General features: G+C 40.1%; 1 protein-coding gene across 2 annotated transcripts in view; it reads right to left on the bottom strand.

The window, feature by feature from the left end:
- The window catches only part of zgc:77784 (uncharacterized protein LOC402947 homolog), a 54,733-nt gene extending 34,177 nt beyond the window's left edge, over positions 1 to 20,556 (bottom strand). For both annotated transcript variants that reach the window (XM_061046695.1, XM_061046696.1), the window contains exons 1-2: positions 19,948 to 20,556; positions 9,222 to 9,548 (exon numbers count right to left, since the gene is read on the bottom strand). In XM_061046695.1, coding sequence (XP_060902678.1) covers positions 9,222 to 9,548; positions 19,948 to 20,002 — 382 coding nt within the window. In that variant the 5' untranslated portion in view covers positions 20,003 to 20,556. The remainder of the gene's footprint in view (positions 1 to 9,221; positions 9,549 to 19,947) is intronic.
- Between the last annotated feature and the right edge of the window lie 824 nt (positions 20,557 to 21,380).

Here is a 21,380-nt window from a genome sequence, read left to right as displayed (position 1 = left end):
CTTTGGCAGCTAGCTCGCTACCTTTAGCTTTTAAAATAGTTTGTCCATTTACAATGAGGGCAGAGATAGAGTGAACCAGGTAGGCAGGTACATAGTAAACACACAGTTTAACCATTTAATCATTCTATTTGGCCATAATTCATTGGATATTCTTTTTATAGATCAGTGACAGCAACAGCAACATCCAACCTGTGGCTCCGAAAGGGATTCGAACCTGGGCCGCCCGCCTGGAGGATCACAGCCTCCACAGGTGGCAGATTTTTTTAATTTATTTTTTTATTTTTTTATCACAGCATCTGTAGTTTGGAGCGGTTGGGAGATTTTACAAAAATATATACATAAAAAAGCTTCTGAACAATATTGCCCCCCCCCCCATAAGTTTACCTGTATTACTTTGAGGGGGAAACAAGTCAACACTTGTCTGAGTGTCTTCCTTCTTTCCTTTTTCTACATGAATCATCAACAGGTGAAGATACAACCTTGGAAAAGCAGATATATAACTGTTATTATCATTATATATCTGTTTTTAATCGAGTAATTTCGATTTGTTCTCTCATGATCTTAACTTTAAAAAAAACTAAATTTACAAGTTATCACAGAAAAAACAGTATTGTTATCCGGAGATAAAGAGATCAATAGGACACGACCCTGAGAAAAGTAACAGACATTACTCATCATTTTATTTTTACTCATTAGGGAAGAAAGGAGTAAATAAAATGTATGGGTACATGTCCTCTTAGGGCTACCGTAGTCAACTCCTAGAGTTACTTTAAAAGCTTATTTGTTGTGCGAGAACAGAAAGATCATCAGGTGTAACAACAGAATAAACAATCCACTGGTATTATCTCAGTTAGTGTTTACTTATTAGGATTTAGTGACATAGTAATCCACCTTTAATCGATTATTCTAAGCCTGTGGTTTGTTCTAAACTAATTACTCAATCTATGCCACATTAATTATCCCTCAGTACGTCTGTCAGGTCTGTGTCAACATGGCAGCTCTGGCCTTTAATTTCACATCAATATTCAGACCGTGTGAGCTGGAATAAAACCTCATCTCAAATGACCTCATGTCAGCTATTTACGGACGGGAAACCTTCCTCACTTCAGATTGGAGACGGTAATTGTCTTGGCTAAACAGTTATGAATATTACAAAACTTGAATCAGCAGACTGTTTTCCCTCAGGTCTCAAGTGGGATGAGTCGCTCTGTGGCCTCAGTCGCACCAAAGCTCTTTCTTTGAATGAATCGATCACACAAACCCGCCACCTTGAGCTGAACTTCATTGAAAAGAAGAGGAAACGTACTCTCACGTCACGTCACTTCAACTTTAACTCACTCCTCTTTTTCTTTTTTTCTGATGCCCTGACATTTAGACAAAGGAGAAGTGAGAAGTCTTTAAATATGAAGACTCAATCAGCACTTCTAACCTCATTGACATTATCAAAACTTCTCATTAAGCCGGAGTGATATTCGAGTTATTATTCACAGTCAAACACTGTAATAGATCTCAGAGCTGTTGATAACAATGAAGGAGAAAGTTTCCTAATAGGGGTTTGGGGATATGATGTCATCATATCATGGACATCTGCCGCAGTCAGGTTAAAGTCCCTTTATGTCCACACGAAACAGCACAATGAAGGAGCCTTTGACACTATAAAGCAAAGACAAGTGTGGACTAAAACCACTCAGAATCCTCCCAAAACGACCCTGTTCACTTGGCTGCCTTTTTCAAATGCTTTGCGGAGCTGAGGGGCTAATTGAAAGCACTGCATTATTTTTAGACCTCCGTCTGTAAGGCCTGGTTAGATGGCTGCACAGAGACCTTTCTTACACTGGCATGGTGACTGGAGTGAAAAAGTTATGGGCAAAGAGCTAATCCCTGAACTACACACACACACACACACACACACACACACACACACACACAGACGAACACACAGACGAACACACAAATGCACACACACACCTTCTGCATTTGAAACCCAGGGTTCTCGGGGCACAGACAGAAAGAAAGTGGGACATTTGAGTGCTGAAACACACTCCAGAGAGCAGAATATATATCCTAGACATTGCAAGCCCCAAACACAGTGCAACACGAGCTCCAAATTTCACTTTGAAGCTGCGTTCAAGTTAATGTGATCCTTCCTTGCTCTGACTTTAAAGCCCCGCCACACTAAACAGAGTTTCTCTCGGATGCTTGTAGGCAATGATGATGATCCGAGCACAGAATCTACCAATCTCCTCGAAAACACAACAGAGACCTAGAGCTCTCCTCCCTCCCCCACTCCCGAGGGGCTACTGTCCCTAACTTAACTTCTCAGACATAACACGTCTCTGACGGCCAAATAATCTCCTAAACCAGGCTCGGCACTCTCGCTCGCCTCAGTCCATGCAGGGCCTAGAAAGGGAGCCCTGTTACTGCGGGCCAGCTGAGGCTTGACCCTGCTAGTGTAGAGACAAATCCTAATATTCCCCAAGGCACTTCATGTAAGCTTAAATAATGGCAAAGCAGGGCCAAATGACTTTCAGCGCTTTCATCATTATATCTGTGGGTGCCATCCCAGCAAACACCCATTCATTTTCATAACTTTAATATTTCAGGGATATAAAGATTAGGAGTGTAATCTCCCTCGAGAATATTCATCACTGGATTTTTTAAGTGACATTTATCTCTACATTACAGCCGAGTGTTGAGCAGAGAGGAGCTCTAGGACCACAGAAAGGCCATCTGTTAGTGTTGTTGGAAAAAATGAACAGAGGGAGTAGGACGGATTAATCACAAGGAAATTGAAATGTAAAACATGCATTCTTTGTATTGCACGAGCAGTGTTTGTTGGGTCCCTTTTAGCCTTAATTGATTGTGACTTTGTCGAAAATAAAGCAGCTACGGGGCAAATTACTGAACAGTTCACAGAACATTTGCATACCCAGCAGGTTGAAAGAAACATGACGGGCTACTTTGACAGGCAGGGCAGAGGGGGGTGGGGAGCTTTTGTATTAAACACAAGGTGACAGTGAGTGTAGGAAGCAGACAGAGTGGGCTGGACAGATGTGTGAATGGTTACCATACTGTGTGTTTGGAGGAGGCTGGAAAAGAGAGAGGTTAAAGGACAGCTGAGGTGCACAAGACCTGCTGCCCAGCTCCTATTGTTCTTTTATTTCGAAGAGCAGTAAACCCGTTAGAGAGGAGGTCTAATCCCATTGCCATGATACTACTGTCACAGCTAATGGAGGCTTTGCCTACAGAGAAGAGAGATTGCTTTAATCCACCCATTGTCTGATTTTGTTGATGGAGGATGAGAAGAGACTCCAGGGCAAAAAGCCTTTATGAGAAGCCCATGGATATACATTCCAACACATTCAGAATAAATGTGTTAATGTTTCAATTAGAAACAGACATTACATACAGATAACACGTTTAGCATAACCAAGCTTGACAGTTGTCATGTTTAGAAAAGTTGTAGCTCACATGAATGCAGTCCTCCCAGGAGGTTGAGATTTCACAATCACAACAACTGAACACACATTTAACTACTCCCTGTGCATTCTCTGCAACATAATTCTTAATACCGCGACTTTTCCATCAATTTGCCAAATCAGTCTAGTAAGTATATTTGACATTTAAACTGCATGATTTTGCACAGCGGGTGCTTTGAGGAAAACATATCTAAAGTGCCCTTTTTTAAAAATCTCAAAATAAAGCAACTTTTTACAAAAAAAAAAGTTTTGCGATCCAGAGGTTTTTTAAAGTCTTTTATAAGAACGCTAAACACAGTTGCAGCTGGTTTTGCATTATTGACATGCTCCAGCAAATTTGATTGAGAGGAAAAAAGCCAGGAAACATCACAACTCCCACTGCATGTATTTTTGATCATAAAAATCCCCAAAACGCCTAGAAAAATCCTAGAGAGACAGAATTCTAAACTGCTCATGTAATCGTTTTCATCAAGCATGATTTATATCTATAGTGAAATAAAAACCAAGCCAGCCAAGGAAAAATCTCAGACCAGAAGTTTGATTCCTTCATAATCCCTCATCAGGAGTAAGAGCAACATCTGGCTCTAAAGCCTTTTATACAAGTTGTATTTTTTATTTGTCCTACTTTATTCTAATCCTGTCGCACCATGTGATGGTCTCCTCAATGAGGCAGGCAGACATTAACATTCATGGTTTTGAAATGGACACTTCTGACATTTTTTCATCCTTTTTGCTTTCTTTTAAAACCACAAAAAAAAAGAAACACAGTTTGGATTTCAGCCCACTCCCACTGTCTCATTATTCTGATTTTTTTTTTTTTTTTTCAACAGCCAGGTAACTCAGCCGGTCACTGGCAGCTTACACTAAAAGGGAAAGAGAGGGGGACAAAATACAGAATAATGACTGCTGCAAGCATTTCCAAGCAAAGCATGCTTCTTACAATGAGGTGCTCTACAACGGAGCAACAGCAGCAAATTCAGAAAACATCACTTGTGGACCGCGGGGTGTGCAGGATGCATTTGAGCATCACCTTCACTGCTACTGAGAGGCTACAGGGAATGAGAGCACGGGACAAATGTGTCCTTGAATCCCTTTTATGCTTTGACACAAACATCTGCGACTCAGAGATGAACTCAACATATGTTAATGCTTCATTGTCTTCTATTTAAATGAAATTAAAAAACATTTCCACACACACAACCATGCAATGGCCAACCTTGCATGATGGTTTTCCTTCACTTAACGGCTTCCAGATCTTTGAGAGTTTTTTGGTATGCTACAGGACAGCTGGTCTTCCTTATTTTAAAGCTTATGTTGATATGAAAAGATGTGGTCACTAGATTTTTTTTTAACCTACGATGGTTTCATGTCATCATATCTCTGGCTTTTGGAACAGAGACACCATAACAATGCTCCCAACCAAGTCCATCACAATTTAAAAATAAAATTAAGCATTAAATTAGGAACTTCTAATCCCATCGCATTGAAGCCTTTATGCTGATAGACCCCCCAAAAAACGTATAAGAATCCATGCCTAAATCAAGAATCTCCTAAATTCTGCAACACTTCTGTGGCATTACTGTGTTGAAATTTTTGGCCAGCTCTGAAATGATAACAGTAGAGTACCTTGGGACAAAATGTTGTATTACCATGCACAAGTATTAGATTATTGGGGCATGTGTAACAGCTCCTCTGTGATTTAAAGCTACCTTTAACACCCATATATTTGTTTCCCAGCAGGAGCAGCTCAAGCCGACTTCAGCAGACGCCGGTTCAGCAAAAGGAATAAGCACAAGTAGCATGCATAATTCAGCCGACGTATCCTGTGGCTTAAAAAATACATGGCTAAAGTGAGGAAGTGCAGAAGCCTTAGTCATGCAGCACAATACATAATGCATAACTCACTGTCAATTAATCGGTAATTAATGTGTTTAAAAAAACAGGTTACTGCACTTCTTCTCCTTACTCAGAGCCAAACCAACAGTTGAACAGATGCATCAGTATTAATTACGGCTCAGTGGGAGTTTTAAGCTCTTCCTACGTCCACCTGTTGTCCCTCAGACTCTTGCTTCACACACAGCCGCCGCCGCCGCCACCACCGACCAACACACACACACTCACATAATTCTGCAAGACCACCAGCTTAAGAACTGGCCGCTCATTAACACTGAATCCTCCCCTCCCTGCCAGAGCTAATTGGGTCACTACTTACCCCACAGTCAGCACAACCTCACGCAGAGGGGAGGGGGGAGACTAAGACCACCACCATGCTGTCTTAGCATATGCCCTCGCCGGCCGGAGGCAGTGAGATTAGAACAAAAACAGGCACTTATTAATAAAGTTAGTCACTCAGTGCCTGCAGGTGACTCATCCTTTTACCAATCTGACTGTTCAGTTATCTCCAGCCGCACACAATGCCAAATGCCATTATCAACAATTTAAAAATGGCTGCATGATAGTACACGCTTCATTTCTTCTTATATTTGCATTAGTTAGCTGCCTATGGTTCCAAGTATACATTGAATCTGACGAGGCTGTCCCTATTTTTGGACACGAGCTGGAGATGTGTTCATTCAGCCATGAGCTGCACTTGCACTGCCAGTAAGGAAGCTTCAATACGGCGGGAGATAAAGACTGTACTCAAATTGCTGTTTTTATGTGTTTAAACAAGGACAGTTCGACCTTGCTAATCTGTTATGCTCCTTCCGCTAATCAACCTTCTGACTAATCCATTTCCCCATGCCAAAGAGAGCCGCACTTCAGCCCAGGGCCGAGCCACACTGGCACGTGTCCTGAACCAAGGAGGGAAAATAATAGACACGGCTCCTACAGGGAGCTTTTTACTTCATTGCATTTTCACAAAAATATAGGAGACAGCTGCCACTTCGCTGCCGTACTCTTCCGCATGAGCTGTACACACAGCTACAAGTGCAGCGCTTGCTAACGTGATCTTGTTTGTACACACAGAGTATACTCTCAGGTAATGTGATAATAACAAGGAACCCACAGAAAAAGGATCCACAGGTCAGCAACAGCAGCTTGGTGTTGCATTTCTAATGTGTGGGGCCAGTAAGAGTTTTTCTTCTGTAGGCCGGATGCTTTTAAAAATTCACAAGTTCAACTTTACGGATACAAATATCTGCTGCTGTTGTTTGCTGCATATGACAGTTTAATAAATACCTTTGGAGTTACAAATAAATACATCATTCAAAGACTCCCACCTTGGAATGCAATTTGTTCACAATTTTCCGACAAGCAGTCAATACAAATCCATAACCACACAATTCCTAATCTATAATAGCCTACCCTGCAAGATTAATGGGCAGATAAGCCTAAACTCTTACTCAAATGTCGGAACTCAATCCTTGACACTTAAAATGGGTTAATGCCACAATATCTCTGGATTCTACAGCAGATGGATGACAAAGTCAGATCCCAAACATACGTTTCATTAGCTGAACATTAAGGCCATTTCTCTGTTGGGCTTTGCAACCAACAATCAAGCACAACAAAATAACCAGTTTTGACTTATGATATTTAAAGTAAAAAAAAAGAAGGAAATCCACAGGTTCCAGCTTCTCAAACAAGAGATTTGAGTAATTAGGCAAGGTGCACTAAACCTGTGGTTTTAAAGATTGTAACTTTCAGGTTTCATGGCTTTCAAAAAAGAAAAAAGCACTCGCTGACATGATCTTGTTGGTCGATACGAAATGACTCTCAGGTTGTGTGATAGTTAATGAGTCTACCATCGAGAACATCTCCACAGGTCGGCATCAGTTAAAGTATTAGATTTCTCAAAAACGAAGGACCAGTGAAGGTTTCATTTTTGTAGCCCTAACCATCAGAAATTCCAAGTTTCTCTTGTTTCAGTTCCACAAATGTATATAAGATTAACTCAATAGTTATGGGGTATAGAAGACATTTGAAGTCATTGCCTTGTTGGGAAAACATCATGGGAATGTTTTTTACATTTTGTTCTTAATAAGTGTAAAAAGTTAAATTGATAATACAAATGATAATCACTCACTGCACCTCTGAAAGTGGATTATTATTAGAACTAGAAGACATGTGAAATATTACAATAGGAATATGAAGGTCAGACAGGTAGATGTAATTAAAGAAAAAAATTGCAGATATATCAACCTGGGTATTATTCTAATTTGTTGTCCATTTCTTATGATATAAATTATTTTGTAAACTCTATTAATAGCATTTGAAAAGTCAGACTTACTCCAAGAATTAGAAGCCTCCTACAGCTTTCCCAAACACTTCAATGTGACAGAAATCATTTCAAACACTTTGAACTGAGCCTGACCGAAAGTAAACATAGAAAGCAGTCCCCTTGAAATACCCTGGGGCTTCTGTAATGAGCCACATAGCATTACTGATCATCTTTGACACAAAGACAAGTGCTTGACTGAATGTTTTTCCTGTTAAACCAAAGTGTTTTGAAAGCCGTAGGAGGCACGCAAGCATTTACCGTCTGACGGGGATCCTGCCAGAATCTGTGAATTCCAAATCTGTGCATTAGGAGGGCCACGATCCAACCTTTTTTCTCCTAATTCTGAGAACTATACCTCAATTTAGGAAGTCTTCCAAAACAACAAGCTGATAAACAACCACTTGTTTACTTTATGTCCAAACTTACTGGAGGTTTTATATAGGATACCATGTCTTCAGGGTGGCACTAAAAACTGATTCTTGGACCATAACTATCCCTGTTAGCAAAAAAACTTCATCGTTTAAGCTCCTGTGAGGAACTTTCAGTTTTTGTCTGTTTTGGTGCCCCCTGTGGACAAAGTGGTACCACTTTTCTCTCTGCTGATCTTGTCCTGTACATGTGCTAGAAGTGGTTTTTTTTAACAAATAAATCTAATAATTCTGCTTTCTCTGAACAGTCAAACATATCAGTCATCATGAAGCTTTGCTTTGGAAAATGTAGAAAATAAAGGCTGTACCTACAGAGCGCTTATATTGACTTCGTCCGAAACCTAGAGGCAGAGGTTTCAGGCATTAAACATAGCTACATATAAATTACCAATCCTTATACTGATGGTTTTGTTTGCTTTTCTAGGTGATAAAGAGGCATCAGTATAAGTTTCAGTCCATTTCATAACCAGCTAAAAGTCCTCACAGGAGCTTCAAATGACGATGACCAAACAAAGTAATGAAGTGAATTGGTCCCAGCATAGTTGGTTTCCAATTTTCTAGCTTCGTGAGAACTATTTACACCCAAACCTATCAGGCTTATCTGAACAGTCTTATTACTATAATACAGGACAGCAATCAAACATAACTTTGCAACCAGTAAAGTCTCGCCTTTCTGGCCATTAATAGAACACTTTTCAGACCTGCAGGCAATGTCCACTTCCTTTTTATTTTGGATTAAACATCTTATATAAATACATAAATGGCTAAAGACAAACTACATTATTGTCACTGAGGCCTAAATTAGGAACCAAGTCCACAGGCTTTTCTTTATTACTGCATTTATCTCCGTCCACACCACCCTGTTTTTAAATATGGCCTCCCACAATCTGGTCGTTTCATATCATCATTTTTAAGCTCAGCCAAACCTCCAGTGGAGGTCCATAAAACAGCAAGGCGGCTTCAAATAGATCTGGGACAGGGCTGTGAAGCTTTTGCATGCTGTGCACGCACACACATGAGCATGCAGTGCATAAAAAGTGCAGAAGCATACACACTTTAAGAACAAATACCAATAAAAAATGAAGGCCTTACTGGCAACGTCGAGCGACGCATTTCGACTGATGGCTTCTCCCAGGTAGTTGCGGGCCACACAGGTGTAGACGCCTTCGTCCGGTTTGCTCCGCCGTCCATGTACGATGCGTAGGAAGAAGAGGGAGCCGCTGGGCAGGAGCATGCGATGGGAACGGGGGTCATCTTTGTCGGTCTCCACCCGCTCGCCATCCTTGTACCACTCGATACCGGGAGGGGGTCGGCCCTCTGCCTTGCAGTTGAGGGTGGCAGGCTCCCCCTTGGAGACGATCAAATCCGATGGGTCTTCCACAATCCGAGGTGCGCTGTCTTCAAACCGAGCCCGGGACCCTGTGGAGCAGAGACGAGGACAAATGTTGGCTCTTCATCTGACCCCCTGCCATTCAAGAAAATACATAATCTCTTTGTGACAGGACAGACAGCAGCCAAGCTATTTAAAAGGCAAGAATATCTTCTCTTAGAGGTGTTGTTTGTGTGTTGGATAAATGTGTGTGAAGCGAAGCAGCAAATCGTCTCTCTTTGAAGGTTGACTTTGAACGCAGGGTAAGACATTTTCCTGTAACAACCTGTGCCTTTCAGATCACTAAGTTTGATACCCATTTGTTCAGCTATATGTGTCTGTTCACAGAGGACCACCTGTACCGAGGATGCAATCACCCGTGTGATATGATAATGGCCAATCTCTGTGTCAATCAAGATTGTTGCAGAGGTAGAGATGATAGTTGGTGGAAAGCAGAGAATAAGACAGGTATACCTATAGTATACATTTCAAAGGAGAAAGACCCGGGTTGAGAGCATGAGTGAGGCAGCAAGATATAGATAACTCCCATATTTTTCTCTCTAGGGATCCATTACTATTTTTCCTGGGCTGTGAGGGAAGACACACTCCTTCGCTTCCTAAGGTAAGCTTTTAGAGCAGACCAAATGTTTCCACCAGTGTGTTACAGTTAGAAAAATGAATAATTCAAAATGCCACTGCTTTTAGTTTGGTTCTTAGGGAACAGATGGTCTCTCCCTCAGTCTTGGAAAAAAATGGTCAGTGTGTCACTGATTATTGTGCTGCCCTGTTTGAGGCATTATTTTCAGCACATAATCTACACTGCATGACAATCCTCCATTATTACTAGACACGAGCAGTGAGGAGTAACCCAATGACACACATGTTGTAGCTGCTGTTACATTACACTTAAATCCACAGGCATGGGGGATAAACCCTCACTTTTCAGCTGTAAGCAGATTTATGTCTTTTCGTGAACTGATTTAGGCGCGGGCCAGGAGTTGCCATCATGGCATAAACCTGAAGTAAACATCTAAAGAGCGATCTGAGCGCTCTCAGCTAACACCCAGGGGTCACAAACCAGGACAGCTCAACACACTAATGCAGGATGTGGATGAATACTAATCGAGCCATTAAAATGTGGCATAGCACCTCGAGTCAGTCCTCACAAAAACAAACACTTGTTTACAATGGGAGAGCAAGTGTGAATTATTTCATGCTGGTCATGAAAACTAATCTTTCAAGGTATTAAAATGGAATTTTCTTAAGAGTATTTTCGATCATATCTATATGTCATCATCTCTGGAGAGTTTATAAAAGCAATATCACACGAGAGGGAGAGCAGATGTACTTGGCTGTGGTTTCAAGTATAGTATTGATTTTATTCAACAGTTTCATAAGCTGTATATAGAAGTGAAATCATCACATTCTTCTTTGTTTAAATCAATATGTTTTGCCTCAGAAACACAACTTATTCCATACCTTGTAGTTAATGTGTCTACATGTTACCACTGGCCGGCTACTTTGTATTATGTACATTTGACTACTTTTCCATAAATTGGTCAACCAGTGAAATTCGAGCCTATTGACAGTTTCTTTGGCAGCATGTGTGGTTAATGCATCCAGACAGACTTATTTTATGTAATGCTTAGCAACCATACAGGTAAATTAAAGATTTGTTGTACTCTGGCACAGCACTTGTGGAATGCCTCTCGTCCAATCAAATGACTTGGTTGTAATTAACTGTTGAATATACTGTATGAACATCATTTCACTTCGGCTCAGTGGTGTCCTCTTGGTGAACTGTGTTTTTAAAGCACGTACTCTCAGTTCAAATTCCCAACTCATGTAATACAGTTACATCACTGTGAATCCTGAACTCTTACATCAACATCATAACAGGATTCTACTGCAAAAACAAGAGAGAGAGTTGCCCTCTTTCAAGATTACTGTGGCAGTTGAACGTTCATTTTAATTAAAGTTTGAAACCCAGAACAAAATATATCTCTCACTAAAGTGCAGGACAATGTACAGTGTAGGGCATCAAAATACTGGACTTTACTAAATACTGTCTTTAGTTATACCCTTACATTTGAACATGTTATAATAGTGGCTTAATTGTGCTTAAAACATAAAGATTTGGCACAAACACTGAGTCAATCCATGATCTGAATATCTGACTTTACTTGACGGTGAAGCTCAGTAAGTTCATTAAATGTAATGTTTGGATTTACATTTTGACTCTTCTATAACACACATATCCCTGTTACAAAGATAATGCAGCACATGTTCGAGTCTGTTGTAGTTCACTTGAATTCATCCAAGTTTGTGGCAAGCTGTTACAGAGCTACGTGGTCCTCCTCATGAATTAACATATTCAATATTTTCTTCCCTTTCATCTTTGTTTTTGGTCTCCACCAATTTATGAGAGTTATCTCAACACTTTAAACAACTTAGGTCACATCTTTTTAAAACACGTTTGATCAAAAAGTATCAAAGTATTGACATTTTTAAAAACATTACTCTCTAATTGTGTCTGTTTACTGTTTGGTGCAAAGCTGGTGGCACGACATTTCCAAGCTTTTTTAGCTGAAAGTGACACTTTGAGACCCAATACACAAAGGGCAAAACAATGAGCTGAAATGCACTGAAACTCTGTGTGAAGCTGAGGGCAACTGATGAGACCTTTGGTAATTCTCCATGGATTGGCCCCTACAAGCTACTGCTTTCACTTTACACATCTAATGATAACATGAAAAATGGCAGAGGCTTTAATGTTTGTTTTAATGTTAGATTCATTCCTCTGAGGGGCTTTTCACTTTTACAAGCTCATATTTTTAATAATTGATGTGGTTGTTTTAATTAGTGTGGCTGATTTTGTTATTTGCTGAATAAATAAAGTGAAACTAATTTAGTATCAAACCTTTATTTGTTTGATTTTGTTTAATTATAAATGTTCAACGCTTGCTTCATTCAAATGGCTCTCTCTTGAGACATTGTCTTGTTTTAAACATCAAATGCAATTTAACAGCAGTGTTTAAAAACAGTTCTTATAGTCTTTGATTATTTATAATGATAAAGGCCTTAAATGTCAGGGGTTTTACTGTGATGCAGACATATTACTTACTCACAGATATGAAGCTCTAGAGTGAGCTCAGTCAGGACGACTATATATTTGCCTTCACGGTCAGGTCTATCTCTCATTCATCCCTCTCACTCACATTTCCTCTTGTCAATTTCTCCAGCTGTCATTTTCTGGGGTCGTCATTGGATGATCGTCAGCGGTACTTATCTAACCAATTGCATGGCGTTCCTCCCTCATTGTCAGCCTATCATCATTCTGCTCCATCTTTAAATAGGATTCTTTCTCTGCCTTCGTTCCTTCACACCAATGTTTCAGGCGCCCCTCCACCTCCCTATGTGCGCCCGTCTTTTGCAGAATCACCATCCATCAATTCTTCACCCATCCGGTCTCAACAAGTCATAAGCTTCACCAGTACAGTGTCTGGACTCCATGGAGGGGATATATTCTGTTGCCACTCAGAATTGACATTCTCCAAAACGCGTCGAACACCCCTTGGGTCCAAGAGCCAAAGACCTTCTGTCAAGTCTCTATTTTATCTATTGTAATAAATCATTTCCATTGTTCACTTGTTTCCCCTGAGTGACATACATCTATATTCTGTGGTAATCTCATCACTCAATTTGTCCAACAAAACTATCAATCTGCAAAGAAACACACTATTAGCCAATAACAATGGATAATCCTGTCATTGTTAATGGCAGCCATATTTGAGGCTTTCTTTTTTCTTTTGTGTGAAGTAACCTTTCTAGTGTTTATGAGATGTAGCTCTCGTCGTAATCTTGTTTGACAGCGCATATTGTTAAGTCCTGGTTGCTTTCAGCTGGTTTGTCACTATGCCGAATGCTTGTGTTCTCATTTAATTTGGTGCGTGCATTATTTGAATGACAAATTGTTTGAGAAACATCAAAAAGAACTTAAACGCCCCCATCTTTCAGACGAAAACCGAGAAAAAATAGATTATATCAGCAGCAGTTCTTTTCAATGACATAAAAGGTGATGGGATGATATTTGAGGCTTAATGGGTGCTTATTACTTGTAATTGCCTTTTCAAAAAAAGGAAACTCAGGCATTTTCAGATGGCAAAATGTGACTGCTACAACTCTGCATTCAGTAGAAAGTCTTCGCCACCTTGAGCATGACAGCAACACTTTTTCTTTCAGAGGAAAGGACATTTTCATTGTAATGTTGCCTCCATGACAGGAAGATTGTTGTGCAGTGGTTGAAAGCACCTTTCAGCAAGAGGAAACTCTGTCAGCCACACCTGTGACACAGAAAGGTAAACGTCACAGGCGATAATGGGCACGGTGCTCATAAACACGGCCCATTAGAGCCGGCAGTAAGGCGCTCAGAGATATCCAAGTGCAAGTGGGAATTTTAAAGTGTGACGTGATTTGTGTGGAAAAACACTAATCCGGGGCATTCTGGTGTGAAATCACTTTTAAATTTACAACGGATAAACAAGAAGGGAAGGACATTGCCTCCTCCTGCAGCGGTTTCAGAACAATTTACAAAAACACAAGAAAAGAAGCTTCAAATACTTCTGCTTTTGGTTCATTCAGGCGTACTCTTAAAACTCACAGCTTTGATTGATGTTTCTGTGATTAATAGTTTCAATAGGAATGGCTATTTCAATTTACCGCACATTCACCGTAGTGTTTTGTTTTGTTGTTGAAATGAAAGATTGCAGTCTCATCTAAGTGCACTGAGTTGTTTCTCAGCAGCAAAAAAAAAAGAAATAAAGCACTACTGTACGGAGAACAAATAGAGCTAGATGACTTTAAAAGAAACAACAGCAGGAGATCAGAGCAGATTTTGAACCAAACAGGAGTAAAAAAAAAAAATAATAATAATGAAAAAATCACCATGGTGTATTGATCCAAGAGGCTTCAATTGAAAGTCATAATACATTGTTAAACCCGGTAAAGTAACACGCATCGTCTTTGTGCCGACATCACATCAGAGCTGACGGATCAATAAAACTCTTTTAAACACATCTTAACTTCGAAGAACCTTGCAGTCCTTCGACGGGAGGGGCAGAAGAGAGCAAAGAGAATCCATAAGAGTGAATGGCAGTCAACCTTGAGCATGCCGTCCAATACGGAGGGGGGGGGGGCTTTGTGAATGAGAGCATGCCAGACTCATGCAAGGTTATCACTCTGTAATACACTCTCAAGGCTACACTGTGTACTAATGAATGTGTCAGGGAGAGAGAGGCAGAAGATATTTATTCCACAGCTCCTCTTATTTTACACAATGTGAAAGTGAGGATTTTCTATTTGTATCTGCCTTATACGCACTTCAGTCTATTAAACAGTGCTGCTACATTGAGCTGTTTGTCATGTTCTTACAGGTGAGACTCATTTAGGCCTTAACAACATCTTAATCAACTTCCTTGATAGAATTCTGGCTTAATGAAGGCGCTCTTCATTGTTAAGCTTCCTTTCTCTTGTTCATATACTCTTTATGTGTTTGTTTTTTTACCATGTTGAAAAATTGATTCAGGAATATTTTCAAGACTTTAAGCTCCAACGGGTAATGAGGGACTTTTAAAATACACGACTGTACGTAATGACGTTAATGTTTGATGCAGACCAGTAATGTTGTTTTCCTATGCCTTGTTAGAGCGTATAACTATGTTTCAATTTATGCTTGAAGAGCTCATCGACTTTACAACTGAACTGTTTTATGGGCCCTTGAATACTGCATGTAGAAAACCTTAGACTGTATAAAACATTACCATAATCTATTCCAACTAGGTTTTACAAAAAAAGGAAATGAGCTCTAAAGACCTAAACATTTTTTTTTTCATCACCAAGCTGTAAACATATTTATTGCTACTGTAAAGAATGGGCATTATAGTATAGCACCTAATGGGGATGCCTTGACTACAGTGTAGCCAACCTCAAGTGGACACTCAAGGAACTGCATTTTTCGCATTTCTGCATTGGCTTCCTTTTCCAACTCCGGAGGTTTCCACTTGTAGAGTCACAAACACAACATTGACCTTCCATCGCTTTTCAATCCAACAGTTGCTCGTTCATGCTGACAAACCCTTTTCAGAAGGAGTCATCTTTCTGTCCACCTGGCAGGTGAAAATTATTAAGTTCACTCTCTTTTAGCTCTGTTTTTGGTCTCCACCAACAGCTGAGGGAAATACATGCCTTTTCTGCGACTAAATGTGTCACCATTTAAAATGAGCAAGCTGCCAACTTTTTCAGTCTCTGCTGTTTCGAGGTGAGCAGTGAGGGTGCTGTGGGGGTGTGAGAGCTTTTCAGAGCTGATGGAGTGACCTAACACAGAAAAGTCTCAGCTCAACTTGTAGACTTGCAAGTCATCTTTATATCTGCCTGGTCATTTGATACATTGTTATGATGTAAGTGACTCATCTTTGTACATATCAGTAAGTAATAGTGGCTGGCAGTGATATAGTGTCCTTTTTGTCAAGACTTCAGGACATAAACTTCATTAATGAAGTGTGTTCAAGGGATGATAATGTGTGTGATGCTTTCTCCTCCTCTCAGAGCTTTGACTTAATTTATTCTAATCTGATCGTGTGTTTAAGGCGTACTTGCTGTGGTAATTGTCAAGATTGAATCTGATCTGTAATAATATATTTATTTATTCACAAAGAAAAAATAAATCCAGAGAAAGCCAGCAACCGCTGTTAAGTTGAGAGCCTATTAGTACTGCATGCGGCTCTGATAGACATGCAATCGCATTGTCGCTAATTGCAAACTCAGACACACGCCCACATGTGTGCTCATGGCGTCTCCTACATTTCTGCCTCGTTGAACTCACAGAGTTAGCAGGCCAAGAGCTGAGGGGGTGATCAAGATCACGTCTTAAAACCCTGGTGATCTGAGCTGTATATGGCGTTTCTTGGCTCCAAGCTGCTGCATTGCATAACGAGGGGCGCTTTCATTAATTAGTGCGTCTAAATATTAACCTTGCATCCCCCCCCGGGGGCAGAAGTGTACCACTGTCACGCTAATGTGTGAAAACATCAAAGCCTCCGAGGGGACGTCTCTGTCTGGCTGCAGATTTTGTTGCCTTTTAGCGACAGCCAAGCTCGGAGCAAAATAAAACATACAAAAAGCTGGACAGCTTGATATCTGCTGAAATACACAACTACCTGTTAGGCAGTCTGCTCAGAGTCTAACTTTCAGTGCAAGTTAAAATTGAGACAGAAGCAGCTGGCTGGCAGCTTGTCTGAGGGGCTGGTGGCTGTCTGCTGAGATTTACTTGTGTCTTTTTCAATTTCAATTCATTTACATACTTGAAAAGGCCAAAAACATTCAAGGAGTTCCTGTGACATTGCCAACTAATCTCTGCGGCGGGGCGATAGTGTGTCACACAAACTACATTTCAAAGCAAAGAAGTCAGGTTTGAATTTCTTCTGGCAACAATCAAGGGTTTTTGAGCCTTTGTTTGGCGACCTGCCCGTAATCTCATCTCTGAATGATGTCATCGCTGACTGTACCAGAAGTGGGGCATCATCTACATACAGCGACATGACTCAAGCCTGTGGCACATTACAGGACGAACCAGCTTCTGCAGAGGTTTCATCACCCGTGGTTGTTTCATCAAGAGGCACTGTGAGAGGCTTTAGTCAGCTGTCAGCCATGTTTGTCACAAAGTAATGAGCAGGAGGACAGAGTCGACACAAATCCCCGGCTAACGGTTGTTTAGCATCGATTAGTTCCACACTCAGCTGAGTCTGAATGCAGCTCAAGATAACTAAGATTCAATGAGACGTATTAGGGTCCACACTGATGCCGTCTTAATTGAGATTTTATGGGTGTGGGTGTATGTGTGAGGGCGTGTGTGTGTGTGTGTGTGTGTGTGTGTGTGTGTGTGTGTGTGTGTGCGTGTGTGTGTGCGCGTGTGTGTGTGCGCGTGTGTGTGTGGGAGACATAGCTGCAGTGTGAAATCAAATGCAATTTGTTAAGAGCACTTGTTGTTTGAGCACACAATCACACGAAGCATTGTGAAAACACAAACAGAAAGCCCAACCATGCTTACTAGAGCCAACAAGGAAAGATGTTATTAGCTGGACTCAATATAAACGAAACATATGGCGCTATAACACTCACATGTATTTTATTTCCTCCTTCTGAAAACAACAGAATAAATTCCACAAGAGGGCTATTTGCTGAAACAAAACTCCCACCGAGTGCAAAAAGCCTGCTTAAATCCTCTTCTCTCAAGTATTTTTAATAAAAGACACATCACCCAAAAGGAAGGCGGGGTATAATAGAGGTGGGGATAAGAGAAAACCACATTAATAGGTGAAGGCAGATGGTGTGGGTGTTGAAAAGTGCCTTTAATGTTGAGAGGTGGCACCGGTTTAGACATAATTATGAGATAGAGTGAAAGGAAGGAAATATTACAAGTAGCCATTGAGCTCTGGATGTATAGTAAAATTATAATAGTATATCACTGAGGAGATAAAGGAATAAAGCAGCGGGCAAATTGGACAGGTGGATGTATCGGCTCATATTTACTAATTCAAGATGTACAGTATACATCAACCAATAAGTGGAAAGAAATAGTAGAAATGACACGCCAAATAAATTGAGTTTATTTGACAACTGTCATAGTTCTTTGAAGATGCTTAAATCATTTTTTTTATATCAGTAATTGATAAAGGATGAATGGTTGAATGAGAAAGACTTTGCTCATAGTGACAATCTCACAGTGAATCATTGATTTCCCCTCAGAGAGCATTTTTAAAGCTCCTTCATTTATCTATTTATTTGTATTTTACAGGGACAGTGCAGGCTCTCTAGGCTGTGAGAAGGTTTTTTTTTATGTGGCTGCTATAACAGGAGAAGATCTACGAAGCTATAAAATGAACTCGGTTGTCCACATGCAGGGGTCGCAAAAATTGACATAGAATTAGAGTTCCTCATAGGAGCTTAAAATGATTCAGCACATTGTTTTGGTTTTACGTCCCTCAGCTGCTGTTTCACATCACTCTGGCTGCTTTTATTTAAGTCCCAATAGGCTGATGTTTTTTATGAAAAAGATGTTAAATTCTACTCTATGCCAACTGCCCACACCCGAATGCCAGACAAACAAATGCAGCAACATGCTGGTGAAAAGTATAGCTTTTAACAGCTAAAAGGTGTTGGTGGAGACCAAAAACAGAGCAAAAATGATAGCATTCATATTTGACTAACTTTCTACAGATAGACAGGAACATGACTACAAACAAACGCTAACGCAGCTAATGTATTTGGCAACCCCTGTTGTTTACTGTTGCCTCTAAGTCATGAGTTGTCTGTGTGTTTTCCCGATGTTCTTTGTTTTTCTGTTTTTAGTTTTTGAAATATTTTTAAATCATTTGAAAAAACAAATTATCTTTTTAATGAGCTATGTACAGTATTGAAGGCGCTATATAAATAAATTATTATTATCATCACCTATTTTGAGAATGGCAACTATGCTAACAAGTCACGAGCATCAACAAATAAATATAAATAAATAAAGCTGGTTTCCTCTGCCCCCACGTGGCCAAACATGTACTTTAGCTACTGGTGCACATGCTTATCAATTAACATGATACTTATAGGTTGATACATTTCAAGTATCAGTGAAAGAAAATATGTGGTAGATTAATTTGATTGAAAGACTAGAACAGAAAAACACATTTGATACAGAGTGTTCTGTCTTTTATGTGTGTTAAAAGCCATAAAATATAATATGACAATAAAATGAATAACATATCTGTACTCAAACGAATTGTTTTTTTTTCCAAGCCCTGTTTTAATTTGGGGTTTGGGATTAAAGCTCAGAATACAAAAGCTGTTATAAGAGCAATGGTTAAAAAAAAAAAAAAAAACATAATCCCTTCCTGAACAGTAATCAAAATGAGCTTTAAAATGCATTTTTTAATAATACTGTATGTGTGCATCCCCCAACCCACTTGGAGGAGTGGGGAGAGGGTTGCGGGACTATGCCACTGTCACTGAGAGTTCATGTGCTAAAAGTGAGAGTTAAATGGTTTCGCTTTGGCTACAGTGTGGAGCCTCTTCTGACCTCTCCAGCTGCGTAATGCCCCCCTGCGTGACCACCCCGGGACTCAGGGGGAAACACAGACCAAATGTGCATTCCCCAGTGATAGCATACATTTCAGATCAATATATGTGTGTGTGTGTGTGTGTGTGATATTTCGTCATACATTTCATTTCAAGGGAGGACACATTCAGTAAACAGAGCTGACCGGGAAACATTTGAAATCAATCTTAAACCACGAGAAGACAAGTCAATGCGTAAAACAGTAGTGTGTTAAAGAGGAAAGAGAAACAATTTTTGAAACACATTTCTGCTTCATTATACAAATATATATATATATATATTTTTACCTGATGCGATGGTGATGAATGAGACCGTGACAAGTAGTAAATTTCCAAAGTTCATCTCCTCTCTCTCCTGGAGCCCCTTGACTTTGCGCTCAAATTATCAATTAAAACCAGACCTCTCCCGATCATTAAAACGCGCAGATTTGACTAAAAACATGAAAATCTGACGTGGATTAGAGTTGGAGCCTCAGCTGGAATATTTCAAGCGAGCAAAATCATCCCCCCCAAAAAAAAAACTTTGATGTCACTCCCATGGACCCATGACAGCAGCAGGATGATCTTTAGGAGCAGCAGCAGCAGCACCGCCCCGGAGAAACCTAATAACAAAACTCAGCAGCAGCAGCACTTCTTCATCCCCGCATGCTCACACACACACACACACACTCACTCACTCACTCACTCAAACGGAGGGACTTCTTTCTAAGATATACCGCTGCTACTGAGCACAAAAAAAAGAAAGAGGTTTAACTAAATTTAGCCCGGTCATGAATAAAATAATTCCTCTCTCTGTCTGTGGCTCGGGCAGTTGCAGGTTGCAGCGTCAGTTTGAGCGGAGATGAGGTTGTGCACATGTCGCGCTGAGCTCCGCACTCACTGCTATCCGCACCAAATCCTCGCCAACCTTCAGGAGTCTGTTTTAAAGAGACAGGCACGACATCTGCCTCCCCCCTGTGTATGCATGTGTTCATGTGTTTAATCTCTTGAGCAAATGATCTTAAAGGATGAAAAAAAATATCCTTACATGACTGCATGGCACAATATATAAATAATAAAGGAAAAAAAATGTGTACGATATCTCTTAGTTAGGGTGAATATTGTAGTTAGGCTTTGAGTTAATGTGAGCTTTTGTATGCTGTACATTTAAGTGTTATGTTTTATTCATATACATATTTAAGGTTGGGACACTTAAGTCATTCCAATACTTAGTTTGAGGTAAACTCCAGTTTTATTCAAACAGTCTTTTATTAGAATAATGTTAGGGTTTTAGTTGGTGATAGAGTTGGACTCTGGTGGTGATGAGGGGTTGAACGTTCATGTGGTTTTAAAGGGGTCCCAATAAAAAAGAATGATATTTGGGTGTGAGGTTACATTTTAGAATCTTATAAAGACTTCAGGTTTAAGTAAAGATTGCAAAATATATTTATTTTTGGGATAATACACCCAGGAGATTTATAAACCTATCTTTCAGGCAAACGGCAAAGAACATCCACTAAGCCAAAAATAAATTCTGTTTTGTCCTTTATTCTTAAGTTCCCGGAGATATACTTAAATGTTTTAATGATAAATGTTTTTGTTTTTTAGCCATAGACTGTATAGTAACATGGACTTAGTCTCTGTGCTGTCACCCAGTGTTTTCTGAAGCAGACTTTTGAAGCATTAGCGGTTGCCATATTAGAAATCCGAACTGAATTAACTTTTGTTCAACCACTTAACAA

The sequence above is a fragment of the Labrus mixtus genome, chromosome 9 (genome assembly GCF_963584025.1).
Source record: "Labrus mixtus chromosome 9, fLabMix1.1, whole genome shotgun sequence".
Classification (NCBI taxonomy): domain Eukaryota; kingdom Metazoa; phylum Chordata; class Actinopteri; order Labriformes; family Labridae; genus Labrus; species Labrus mixtus.
Note: the sequence above shows the minus strand (reverse complement) of the source record. Positions and strands in the feature narration are given on the sequence as shown.